The 13,208-nt window shown below is 40.8% G+C and overlaps 1 protein-coding gene across 1 annotated transcript; it reads right to left on the bottom strand.

Moving 5' to 3' along the window:
* Window positions 1-2,271: 2,271 nt before the first annotated feature.
* On the bottom strand, window positions 2,272-12,987 carry GTSE1 (G-2 and S-phase expressed 1). The gene is made up of 11 exons (XM_010155038.1): window positions 12,909-12,987; window positions 12,221-12,284; window positions 11,034-11,655; window positions 9,639-9,809; window positions 8,181-8,316; window positions 6,886-7,263; window positions 6,626-6,698; window positions 5,950-6,198; window positions 4,568-4,742; window positions 3,340-3,480; window positions 2,272-2,355 (listed from the first exon to the last, which is right to left on the bottom strand). Exons 1-11 carry the CDS (start codon window positions 12,985-12,987, stop codon window positions 2,272-2,274), a joined length of 2,172 nt encoding a protein of 723 aa, XP_010153340.1.
* Between the last annotated feature and the right edge of the window lie 221 nt (window positions 12,988-13,208).

Raw genomic sequence — 13,208 nt, forward strand, 5'->3', positions numbered from 1 at the left:
GGCGCCGGGCGGGGGCAGCGCCAGCCCGGGCCTTCACCGCCCGCTCGCTGGGCGAAGGGACGCACCAGGGAGCGCTCGGCTTTTCTCCGTGCAGCCGGCCGGCAACAGGGGCCGCAGGCAGGGAGACAGCACGTCTGGAAGCCGGCTTTCCGGCCCACAGCCCTCCCCAGCTCAGCGCCAACCTGACATCTGCTCCCCGCAGCTGCCCGCCAGCATCAGCACCCAGCAAAGCGAACGGGGCACGGGAAGACCCAGAAGAAAACACTGCTGTCTGCCTTTGATCGCTTCACGTCCATTGTCACTTCTGAAGCCAAAGGTTGGTGTGACAGCCGCAGCCAGGCAAGCAGAGAACACGGCCCCCAGCTCCGTGCCTGCACCAGCCACGCTTCAAGCATCTCCATGTTTGAGCAACTGGCTTGTACCTGGAAGGGTTGTAGTTTGTCACTGTGTTGAGGACACGTCAAGCTGCCAGCTCAGTGTCTGAACTCCAAGGAAGAGTTAGGCTAGGCAGTACAGCTGGTGAATCCCCAAAGTGCCTGCTTTCGGAGCACACATTCAGGTGTTTTGTTTAGCAGATGACTCTGTTCTTGTTCTTAAGTTGGCATGGGCATACTCAAACCCAGGAACTGGATCTGCAATTGGATCTACATTCACAAAGTGTCCTTGAAGGGGCACAGAATGCTTGGCTCTCCTGCAAGTCTTTGAAGTATAGGGCATAAACCCATTTACCTCTTTAAAAAAGATCCATCACTCATTGAAAAAAAAAAAAAAGGGAACTTTCTTATATCTCCTTCTGTTTCAGTGCAGAAACATTCAGCCAAACTCATCTCTCCCCCAAAGACCCATTGAGAACCTGGTTTGAGTATTGCTTTTAACTGCACAGCACTGGCCCAAATACAGTTTTAGTAAATGCTTCATTTGAGGCATTTTCACAGAAGGAAAACAGGAATAAGCAAAGAAAGTATAAGAAGTCCACATTTTTATGGTTCATATTTGGCAGGAGCAGGTAGCATGGTGGTTTGCTCTGACTCGGAAGTCTTCAGTCTGGCCAAAGGCCTGCCTTCAGAACAGTCTGACACAGCAGCCACCACAGAAAAGGCAGCTGTGCTGAGAAGTAGGCAAGTGCCTCCAGATAAAGCCAAGGCAGCAGACTTGTTCAGCATCAAAGTGCTCGACAAACTCAGCAGGACACTTAGACACAGACTTCCTACTTAAACACTTAAGCTCTCCAACTTCCACCGCTTTTTGAATTAATACAAACAACTAAAAATCCATTTCCATCTCTGGATAAACTTCCATAGACATATTAAGCTAGTATATACTCAGCAGAAGTCATTAGTCTCCCAGGCAGGCTTGTTGCTTCAAGGGCTACCTGTGTGCCTTTTCATTTCTGTTCACCTCCCCGCATTTACAATCTCCATGTGCTATCCAAGTGTGGCAAATTCGGGTAAGAAAGCATTTCTCTATTCTTTGAGAGTTAGAAAGTTCAAGCCTCACCCTCAAACATCAAGACTAAACCTTCTGGCAGTAACAAGCAGAAAGTCAACAAGTAGGCCAATAAGGAAAAAACTGATGCAATAGCACCAGTTAATCTACAAATTATTCTACATCTGAGTATTTGTAAATCAGTAGCCACTTTCACAGGTTAGTATTTCAGAACTACCAATTCAGTCCTTTCTCCTTAATGCCTGTGGAGTGCCAGCTTTCAAGATTGTTGTCTCCTTTGAATCACAGACATTGAGCTGTTGCCGTTAGTCCGTTCTGCTAGCATGCGACAGTAAAACATTGCTTTCCAAACTTGCTGCATTTTTGTGTGAAAAAACACCCTGAAGCCCACCAGCTTTACCTACATCTTAACATGTCAGTGAAACACTAGAACAGTCTAACCAAAGCCTGTAATAAAGGGTTGCTGCTTTGTACAACAGTTTGGTAAACAACTCATTTATTTTAAATTAAATCTTCATTGCACATAGGGGATAAGGAAACAAAGGACAATTGGTAGGAAATAAAACGAAACAGGGTTCCAATAGAGAGATAACCCTTTTTGCCTTAGAGCAACACAGTTTAAATACATCCATTGCAGCAGATCCATGAACAAACTGTTGATCAGACTCAGTTTGACTGTATCAGAACTGTTAGAATTCGGTTGTCTTAATGCAGTTCATCAGATAATCTATAGCCATCTTCAAAAACATCCTTGTGTGAGTGAAGAGCAACACCTAAACACTTGGAAGATCACAGATGTCAATAATTCTTCATTTCAATGCAAGTTCAGAACTTGAGTAGAGGGGAATCCAGATTTTCTTTGTTTACATCAGGACTCAGAGTGATAAGAGGCGAACTCAAATCAATTAGCTGAAGGAAGAAGTGATAAAGTTTAGGTATCATAGTCAGCTGTTGTACATAATAGACTGTCACTGCTTGTAGTTAACAGAGTCAAGTACTTTGGTTTTGGTTAGGATTCCTATTAGTATCCAGCAGACAGATACAAGCACCACACTCGAGCTTTTAGGTTCAGACTTTTAAAAATCTAGTTCGTTCTTAGACAAGCACAAGCTACTAACAAGATGGTTATTGCCCAAATTCACTTGAAAAGCCTACAAGGCTTCTCTAAGTTCCACTACGGTGCCTATTCAAGTGACACCACCGTGCAGGCAGGGCAGAGCACTTCTGAACGTGCCCCCAGAAGTCAGACTCCTGTGGTTCTCTTTTGAGAGACTTTGAAGAACCTGATACTGAACTGATACCAACTACATCCAGTGTCAAAGGCTACATCCTCAGTTACCACCACGCACCTGGCAACATCTGAAGGCATCTACCTTCAAGCCACTAGTGTACAGAACACACTCGCTGAGAAATGCTTGTCAAATTTAGACTAAATACCAATGCACATCTTTCAACTAAGGAGGGGATTAGAAGTTGAGCATGAGACAGCCTTGCTTTTTTTTTTCCCTGAAAATGAGCTGCCACCAAGAACTGAAAATTTGCAAGAAAAGGAAAACAAAAGTAAGCATGTCTACTTCTAAAGGGCACATTCACTTCCTGCTTCAGAACAGCTTCATTCTTTAACGACTGCTTTAAGCATTAGGTTCTTTCTCCATCCTCCTCCTTTTCCTGTTTGCAGGTTGCTCACTGAGCACTAGTTTAGAGCACATTGGTGTTAAACACCATGTTCTCTGTACTTAAGAGCACCTTAGTATGTTTTCAACACAGTACCCCATATTACACATATTGAGCTAATACTCAGTAATTCTTACAGTATCATGGAGCTGCTCTGCAGACAGGTATATGCAGTTTTCTGCTAGCAGATTGGGACCAGAAGACTTGACTGTAACTTACCTTTACCTGCCCTGCCAATATAGGCTTTAGAGGGGTGATCTTACTCACTTCAGGAGTATTGGAAAGGTCAATCAGAGGTCTACTGTCACATTCCAAAGTGTGTGGGAGAGATTTGTCTACTCCAATGTCTACCAGTAAAGCCTTAAAAAATAAAGATAGTTCAGGTTTTCCCCTCTGTTCTCCATGCTTCCTTCATAAACATTTATGCAGTGAACTTAGCTGTAATAATCACAGGACAAGCATAATCTACAGGTTGGGTATTTTTATGCAGGGTTGTTTGCACAGTATAAAAAAATCTCAGCTCTTGCCCTGACAATGGCCAGCATCACCAATAGGGAAACCGCAGCGAGACAAAGCAAAAGAGCTCCTTGGGGCATAAAACTATTTTTGACAAAAGCAGAGTTCAGTCAAATATAACACATAAGAGTCATCACTTAGTTTTTAAATGACTACAATTATTGTGCAATGTTATTTAGCCATATAAACTATACAGTAGAGCTCAGTGTACTTATGCTTTTGTCCAGTTCAACGCTACATGTGTGCTAGGCAATTCTGTAATAGATACTTCATGTCACCAAGTAGGTCAACAAGGAAAAAACTGATGCAATAATATCAATCTACAAATTATTCTACATCTGAGTATTTGTAAATCAGTAGCCACTTTCACAGGTTAGTATTTCAGAACTACCAATTCAGTCCTTTCTCCTTAATGCCTGTGGAGTGCCAGCTTTCAACATGAAGCCAGTAGATTCTTGGGAGAGGGGAAAAACACGTGTCCCCTAGACTAAGTGTATGACACTTAGCTAAGTTTACTGCTCCATGGGCTTGAGGGATTATTCCTCAGTCATTGTATGTAATTTGTGCTGCTGTCACGTGACTGAATTTAGCTACAGCAGTGCATTTTAAAATATTTTTTCAAAAGGGCTGCAATAGGAACTGCCTTGTGACGCTGCTTTTCTAACCAAATCCACAAGGATTTCACAGCGTTTCTCCAGAAGTGGAAGGTTAATATGCAATCTGCAAGTATTTGTTCAGCTTTGCTATGGGAACAAACTTCGTGGAAACACTGATGTTCAGTACTAAAAATAGACACTAGAGGGCGCGCGCACAGAGGTAATCCATTTTAACTTTGCCAGTACAGAAGTGTTTTTCCTACTTATCTTGAAATAATTTCTTTTCAAGCCGCTTACTTAACAGCTCTCTGGAAAAACGTATAGTCATTTCTTACCTCAGTTTGTTTCTTTTCAGCCAGTGGATTTTGTACATCATCTTTTAATTCATTTACTACTACTTCTGCAGCAGTTTTTTCTGGAGAGAAGTTAAGTGCAAGAGGTAGCACAGGTGGAGGAGATACATCATCTTCTGAAGACAGCTGTGTCTTACTCTCTTTTGTCTGTTTAGAACTAAGGAAAAGAGCATTGACAATAATTGAGTTTAGTAGTTTGTGCTGATTAAAGACAGACAAGCCAGTGCCCTAACAATTTTTTTTACCCCAGTTTTAATGGCCAAAAAGCTTCCCATATTTTCATCCAAAAGTATGCTAGTTACCTGCAAAATACAAATATATTTCATGCTGCAATAAATTTATAGTCCACCCATGCAAAAAAGGAGCTTCATCTTCAGGATTAAGAGTTTGATCTTAAGTTGACATATACATACAGCCTAAACTTCACACATCAGTTCTTGGCTTCTGTAAGACTGTGAAGAAACAGCTAGCAAACAAGAATGGATATTGCAAATCACCAAGCAACTCGCTTCAGTCCCTGCTGAGAGAAAGCACTGACACTAGCTGGAGGACCAGGGATTGTAATCCAATTAGTTTGGTAAAGTCGTTGTAAAGGAATTTTTTCTTTCAGAGAAAAGAGTGTTTTGGCCTAAGTAACATAACACACACGAAGAGTTTTTCTAGCCATGAGTCGTTCCTGCTTTAATACCATTTATCTCCACCAACCATGAAGCAAGCCTGCACACATATATACAGCACTTGTGCGAAGATGCTGGGCTGATAATAGGAAAAAGGCCGTATTATTTTCACATAAACCAAACATTTAACAACAGTACAGGGTTCACCCATTCTGCAAGCAATTATTTCAAATGAAACATAGGTAAACCTGTTCAGTAAATAAAGATCAGTCAAATTAAATCCTTGGCTTTTTGACAGATGCTTTAACCAAAGTGTAATTTTACAGAAAGCGTTGGCAACGGCATAAAACGAAGTGAAGAGTAATACGTATTCTAACCAGTTACTTCCCTTCATCAGAAGGCAATAAATAGCAAAATAACACCAATGCCAAATCTGTTTTCAGTCAGAGCATCAGATACAAGTCAAGTTGTCTGCTAGCTCAAGAAATACAACTAACTTCCTGTTAGAGATTATAATTAATAAATGTTAGATATTGACTCATTTCAGTAAGGCTTATAGTATTTTACTCACAAGAGTAAAGATACAAGTCACAGGATAGAAGTCTTTTAGGCATACACAGCATCTCTGCTCAAATGCTTCATACCAACACTTAGCAGAGGTCCTTGAAACCTTACAGTCATCATTAAAATCATTTAGAGTCACTCTGCCTACAATACGCATTTCGTATATGGGGGTTTCTGTCTTACCCAGCTCTAAGAGTCTTTTTCATAGAAAGGCTGGAACTTTGGCAAACAGATGCAGCATATGGAGAAAATGCCATTTTCGGTGCAGTTTTAGGAGTCGCTGCTGGAAATCCTGAGATACGACGAATGGGTGTAGGTAAGCCAGACCGCCTCAGACTGGCGGGAGTCATGGAGACAGACCTCTCAGGAAAACAGGAATTCTGAAAGGTCCCATGTTCTGAGATTTTCACAGGAGTGCTGACTGCCATGGCACTAAAAAAGGAACATGCATTAGCAAAAAGCTTCTAGAAACAGTTCCATTCAAACTATTCTACCAAATAATAGAAATGTTTCCCTTTGGTCAGTAAGGGGACAGTAATCATGATAAATTTGATAATCACAGCATACTAAGGGCTTTGCTTCACAAGAATTTTATGAATTACTAGTCTGTTTAGCACTGCAAAAAAAACCCCTCTTCTGAGGAGATGGGGGTGAGGCTGTTCAGTTTAGTTTCAGGTTTTCTTGGTTTCGTTTGTGTGGGTTTTTTTTAATCAGTCCCAATAGGCATTAACACATCTGACCTGGAGGGTCTTGAGGGACTAGACGGTGAAATTAAACTTTTAAAGATTGTTGCAACACCCGACCATGGTGCATTTTAAGAAGTATGCATCAGCACATTCAATTTTCAGTTAACCCTTACCTTCCAAGTGTGCCACAAAATGTTAATCCAAGAGACAGTGGCTCTTTTGGTGCTGATTTGTTTGATGGTGTATCTAAAGAGAAAAGTTTTGTTAACAGCTATCTGCATTTATATTTTTTTATAACAGTATTTTAACTTAAATGTATCTAATTCCTTCCAAAACGTGGGTAGAATGTAATGTAACAAATAACAAGCACTGAAGGTAAAATTTGCTTTTAGCAGCCAAGCTAGAGTACAGGTCATGCAAGTTATGTGCTTACCTCCAGTCTTCACTGGAACCTTAGTTTGACTTGTAGGAACAGACAGAACTCTAGCCCTGGGCTTTGGACACAGACTTCCTTTGGCTGCACTTCCATCTTTATTCTGCTGGCATAGCTTCTGCAGATTGGGAACAGAGCTCAGCCTCTGAATTCCACTGCCTACAGCCTCAGCTGATGTTGCAGAAGCTGAAGATTTAACCAAGCTTACAGCACTAGATGTTTTGGGAGTACTAGCTGATCTTGCTTGCTTCTTGGATTTCTCAGTATCAGCAGCTTGCAGAGTTGACACTCTGGTAGGTCTGACAAGGGCCAGCCTGTTTGTGCTAGATGAGAGCTTAGCACCACTCACATTGGCTTTTGAAGACATGCTGGATTTTCCTGAAATAGAAAGTTATACTTCTGAATCATTGCTTATTGCTAGGTTTTTGACTAAGCAGAATAATTACACTCACACAGGAAAGAAAAACAGCAATTTACAACACTTATGTTCAAACAACTCAAGTTTAAGGAGAACACATACAACTACTGAAAACTTACTCCCTGATTTCCCCAGCAATTTTGCCTGGTTTAGAATGTCTCATCACCCAATTCCTGAATTACTGCAATCAAGCCAAAGATTATTCAAGGAATGCCAAAACAGCTTGCAGATTTCAGTTAGATTTTCAACATTTTCTCCAAGCATAGCTGGCTCTGTTCCCTTAAGCAGGCATTCAAAGTAGTAGTTCAAATTACCCTGATTAACACCATGGGCTGAACTAACCAAATGCTTTTCTCAGTTTTCTGTATGGTTCTTACTTTTAGCCTGTAGGTTACTTTCATGAACAGGATGAATCTTGATAGACACTTGTATTAAAAAAAAAAATCACAAGTGGGAACTAGGCCTTCCACCGTCCTTCTGTATTCCAGTTGGTTTGGTGGTGTTTGGTTTTTCTTTAAAATTCAAGTTAGACAAGCTTACAGCATTCAGAAGCTCACATACTTGGCCATAAAAGAGAAGGTCATGTACAAAAAGAAGTGGTTTCCTGAGGCATTGCTTAATTCTAGCTGTGTCAGACCCTTGCGTGTAGGCATCAGGCTTACATGAATCTAATCTTCACACAATAGAAGCTTAACTTCTATCTCTAGTCCACAGGAATTTATTGGGCTAACCTACAAAATTTTATTCTCCATTCAAAACCTTTCTTACTACTTGTATATACTGGACACCATTAAAACCTCTCCAAACCCACAGTCCCAGACACGCTTAGCTACTTCAAAACTGATCTGTGGCACAAATACGTAGTAAGAGTGATTACCATTTTTTCCTATGGGAGAAATGGGTAGACTTGAATTCAGACTTGAGTTCATGCTGGAAACTGATGATGTAGTCTTTCTTGTGAGACCACTGGCAACACCAGGAAGTTTCAGATGTGTTATCTTCTTTAAGCCAGGCTGAATCAGAGAATAGTTTATTCAGAAGAAAAAAAATATTTAACACATTTTTCTTGTTATTACACCTTTTGATTTGTGAATTTTAGAGAAGTTCCTTCCTCACATTACAGGTTATAAAGTGAATTGTCTTAGAAACAGTTCATTATGTCTGGGTTATAATAAAGAACTGGAACATCAGATCTAGGAAGTGGACTGTTATTTTTATTCCTGCCACAAACTTGAGTATGAACTTAAAGGGATTAAAGGATAAAAGGAATAACCCCAGGCACCAGTATATGCTGGGCACCAGCTTGCTGGAAAGCAGCTTTGTACAAGAACAGGCCTGTGGGAGTGCTGGAAGACAAGCTGGATGTGAGCCAGCAGTGTGCCCTTGCAACAAATGGTACCCTGGGCTGCATGAGGAGTATTGCCAGCAGGTAGAGGGAGGTGATCCTTCCCCTCTGCTCACTGCTGAGGCCACACCTGAAGATCTGTGTCCAGTTCCAGGTTCCCCAGTATGAGAAGAATTTGGAGCTACTGGGAAGAGTCAAGCAAAGGGGCACCAACATTAAGAGACTGGAGCAACTCCCATCTGAGGAAAGGTTTAGATGCTGGGATTGTTCAGCCTAGAGAAGAGAAGACTTGAGGCAGCTCTCATCAATATTTACAAATACCTGAAAGGACAGCATGCAGTGGTGTCCAGTGACAGAACCAGAGGCAATAGGCACAGACTGAAACACAGGAGGTTCTATCTCTAAACATCAGGAAATGCTTTTTCACTACAAGGGTCACCAAGCACTGGCACAGGTTGCCCAGAAAGGTTAAGTCTCCATCCTTGGAGATATTCAAAAGCTGGTCGTCTGGCTCTAGGTGGCCCTAATTGAGCAGGGGGTTGGACCAGATGGTCACAAAAGGTCCCCTTCCAACCTCAACCATTCTGTGATTCAGCGAAGTGGCATGCAGCATAGAAGTAGGCGTCTAAAGCTTCAAAACAACTCTAGACAGCTATAGGTGTTCTGTCTTCGTAGATGTCACGGCAACCTTTTCATATGGTATAATTAACTACACGCATCAAAAACTTTGTTTCTTACAGGAAATTGCTGATCACTTACCTGAAGCTAGTGCTTTAAAAACTATGGTAATGCTTGTTAATCCAACACATTTATAGTTACTCTTTAATATGTTCATTGAGACTTAAAATATGCATTCAAGAACAGCAGTTACAGAACAGTGAATACTTTTCCTTAAGAGCATTATACACAACAATATAGCTTTAAAATTAGAAAGTAAACTACATTGGAAGATCAAAAAATTATTTTCATATTAAGAATGTTTGCCATTACCTTACTTAGTGCAGGGAGGGCTGTTTTGTTTTGTGCTGAGGAACTGCCACCAAACGAAGACTCAAAGACATCTGAAGCAGAAGCGTACTTATCAGAAATTAGATCTTCACATGATCCTATGCTGTTCAAGTCTCTTCTTGTTGAAATACTAGTGTGTTTTCCTGGTTTGGGCTGCAAATTTCAATGCAACATTTTAAAAGCTACTAGTGTTTCTAGAAATCACTATAAAGCTTTTTACACAAATTGGTTTTGTTAAGAAACTGAGACAACAGTCAATAAAGAAGCCTTTGAACCCAGTCAAGTCCTTAGTCTTTAGACTAATACGGTTTAAAGTTACTCTAGTGAGTGTATTTGCCAAGTACTAGAACATGCTTGAACCCAGATATTGGACACGGGCCTAAGGACAGTTCCTCAACAATTCATCAGCACAAATTTAATATAATCATGTTCACCTCCATACCATAACAGCCATTCCTTACAACCAAGACTTCCATTTAATTAATATTCTGCTTTACTCTACCCATTCCAAAAATGAGACATTCCAGTAGCAGAGTGCATCACCCACACTGTATTTAATAGTGGGGTACAGTTTGGTTAAAGCATTAAGACTGTGCCTTTCCTTATAGCACCCAAAATCAAGAAGAGACTTGTACCACAATGAATTAAAGGGTTCCCTATTTTCTACAGCTGTGATGGCTCCCAAGGAGCCGATATCACATTTGCAGTAAAATCTGCAGTGCATACTGGAGCACAAGCCGTAAGGTGTAGAGCAATAAAGTCCAGAAGATATTCTTTCTATTGACTGGGATTTGTGCACACAAGGTCACCAACACAACTGTTTCCTTACTACGCTAAAACACATTTTCAGTCGGTCACATAGCCACATCCTAAATGTAATATCATTAATCAGTGCTTTTCATGGTTGAAACACGTTGTGAACAGAGCTAGAGCTAAAAGATTTTCAAATTTCAATATCAAAATAATTGTGGGGGTTTCCCCTCCACACACCCCTCCACTGACAAGGGTTACCAGTAAACAGAAGCCATTTTTGCACTAAGAACAGTGCAGTAATTTTACCAGTAACAAAACTGTGTTCAAACAGAAGCCAGGAATTATGGTATTCACAAAACCAAAATAATTTGGAAAATAAATTTGCCTGCAGATGTTCTACATTGTCATAATAGATAAACTAGTTGGCTACTATATCATAGTATCTGCCCTGACTTTTCTTTTTTATATATAATGTTTCCTGCCTAAGGACCTTATGAGGCAGAGAAACATCAGAAGATTAAAGTGCACTTTTAAAAATAAAAGCTTGTACACAGCTTAAACACTCCTACAACACACAAAGGCCATGGTTTAAAGAAAACATTGTTGCCCAGAAGCTGTCTTTACCTTTTCAATAGTCAACAAATGGTTTTTTCCAAGAGTAGATGAAGGTTTCACCACTGGCAGTTTGCCATTTGCCTTCACATTACTTTCCTTAGTTTTCAGTTCTTGTGTCAGAGGTGAACTGGCAATTGTTGCAGGAGATACACAGATTTTAACAGGGCTGATATTTGGAGGAGTATTACTAAGAACAATTGTTTGATCACCTGACAAAAGGTTATCAGACTCCTTCTGAAAACAAGGTGGCAGCTGACATGCTGGGCTATCCTGCACACAGTATGTCTCCCTTTTAACAGCCTTGGGACTTGTCTCTTTATTTTGGTTTCTCAGTATTTTCAATTTTGACTTCGAGTCGTCCACAAATTTTTCTATAATCTTGTTTTCCTGTTCTTCTGACTGGCTTATTTTAGTCTGTTCATTCTTGCTTCCAGTCTCTATTTGCAGTGCTAACAAACGAGCTTCTTTGAAAATTTCCACAAATTTCTCTCCTGTAAGTGGGCTCCACATCAGTTTATCATCAGAAGCAGGTGCACTCTTTTTTTCAGCACTTTTGTTTGTTTCAATATTGACAGCAATACATTTTTCTTTGTGCCCCAAAGGTCCAACAAAAACTTCATCTTCATCTCCACTACAAAGAAAAATAAATCAGCCCAGCATCTTACGTGTGTCCATTTTAAAAGGTAATATTTATAGAATCATAGAATGGTTTCGGTTGGAAGGGACCTTAAAGATCATCTAGTTCCACCCCCCCTGCCATGGGCAGGGACCCCTTCCACTAGACCAGGGTGCTCAAAGCCTCATCCAGCCTGGCCTTGAACACTTCCAGGGATGGGGCATCCACAGCTTCTCTGGGCAACCTGTTCCAGTGCTTCCCCACCCTCTCCGGGAAGAACTTCTTCCTGATACCTAATCTAAACCTCCCCACGTTCAATTTCAACCCATTACCCCTTGTCCTGTCACTACAGGCCCTTGCAAAAAGTCCCTCCCAGCTTCCTTGTAGGCCCCTTCAGGTACTGGAAGGCAGCAATAAGGTCTCCCCGGAGCCTTCTCTTCTCCGGGCTGAACAAGCCCAACTCTCTCAGCCTGTCCCCATAGGAGAGGTGCTCCAGCCCTCTGAGCATCTTTGTGGCCTCCTCTGGACTCACTCCAACCAGTCTATATCCTTCCGATTTACCTGCAGACCCTTCACTTACCTTGCTGGAGAGAGTGAAAGGTCAAAATCAAACTTTTCATCAGTCAGAAGAGTTAAGTCTGAAACTACAACAACAACGATTTTGTCATAGTAGGGATTTGCAATAAAAATGATTGCATCATGCTTTGACAATTTGGTGCAAATGACGTCAGATGGCAAAAAAAAGTTTTAGTTACAAAGTTTAAATAATTAAAATAATAATAACATATTATAGATCAAAGAAATTGAAGGTACAGCTGTGACTATGATCACAATTGTCATAGATGCTCAAATATCATGAAAGATCTCAATGCTAATTTCTAAGCATCAATAATAGGAATATGGAAGCTATCTATGGCAAAGGGTATCAGCAGACTCCAATAAGTGAGAATATATAATCTAGAGCTATACAACAATGCAGTTGTCCTATCACTCAGTTCTTTTCCAGACCAGACCACCTCAGGACAGTAACAGGAGCCAGTAAGAAAGATGAATTTTCCTGTTAGCTAATATATACAGCAAACATTACTTGCATCCGCAGCAGACAGATAAGGAAAAGGGAGGAGCTCAGATTAGATATGTAGAGGAGAGGTCGATAACGTCATAACAAGGTACAAAGCAGATACAAGGAGGTCTACTGATCTGAACTGCCCTAACTTTTAATAAGATATACACCATTTAGAGACTAATCCAACATGTTCTCCACTTACCATTGTTCATGCAAATGCCCTTTTTTTCTTCAATCACATCACTGGAGCAAAGTGCCACCGTTTCTTTTCCTTCGTCCATAGCGTCTGGAAAATACAGAATTAGCTATGCAGTTGGTTTAATAAAAGAACAATCAGGTAACAGAAATTTATGATACTACCAAATTAGCAAGGAGAAGGGACAGCCACACAAGCATGGTTTATGGGATGTCATACATCTCGCCATCCTCTCTTCTAACAGGCCATTGAATCATCTGAGACTGTAAAGTATTGCATCTTCCGTAAAAAGCCTTCAAATACAAC

This window comes from Eurypyga helias, unplaced genomic scaffold (assembly GCF_000690775.1).
Source record: "Eurypyga helias isolate BGI_N326 unplaced genomic scaffold, ASM69077v1 scaffold37287, whole genome shotgun sequence".
In the NCBI taxonomy this organism is placed as follows: domain Eukaryota; kingdom Metazoa; phylum Chordata; class Aves; order Eurypygiformes; family Eurypygidae; genus Eurypyga; species Eurypyga helias.

What these genes read in the sequence shown, in the direction of transcription:
- GTSE1 (XM_010155038.1), bottom strand. Translation starts at nt 12,987, where the DNA reads ATGGACGAAGGAAAAGAAACGGTGGCACTTTGCTCCAGTGATGTGATT. An exon ending in ATTTGTTGACTATTGAAAAG is followed by an intron (nt 9,810 to 11,033) that starts GTAAAGACAGCT and finishes TGAAATTTGCAG; the next exon opens with CCCAAACCAGGAAAACACAC. An exon ending in CTGAAAAGAAACAAACTGAG is followed by an intron (nt 3,481 to 4,567) that starts GTAAGAAATGAC and finishes TTATTTTTTAAG; the next exon opens with GCTTTACTGGTAGACATTGG.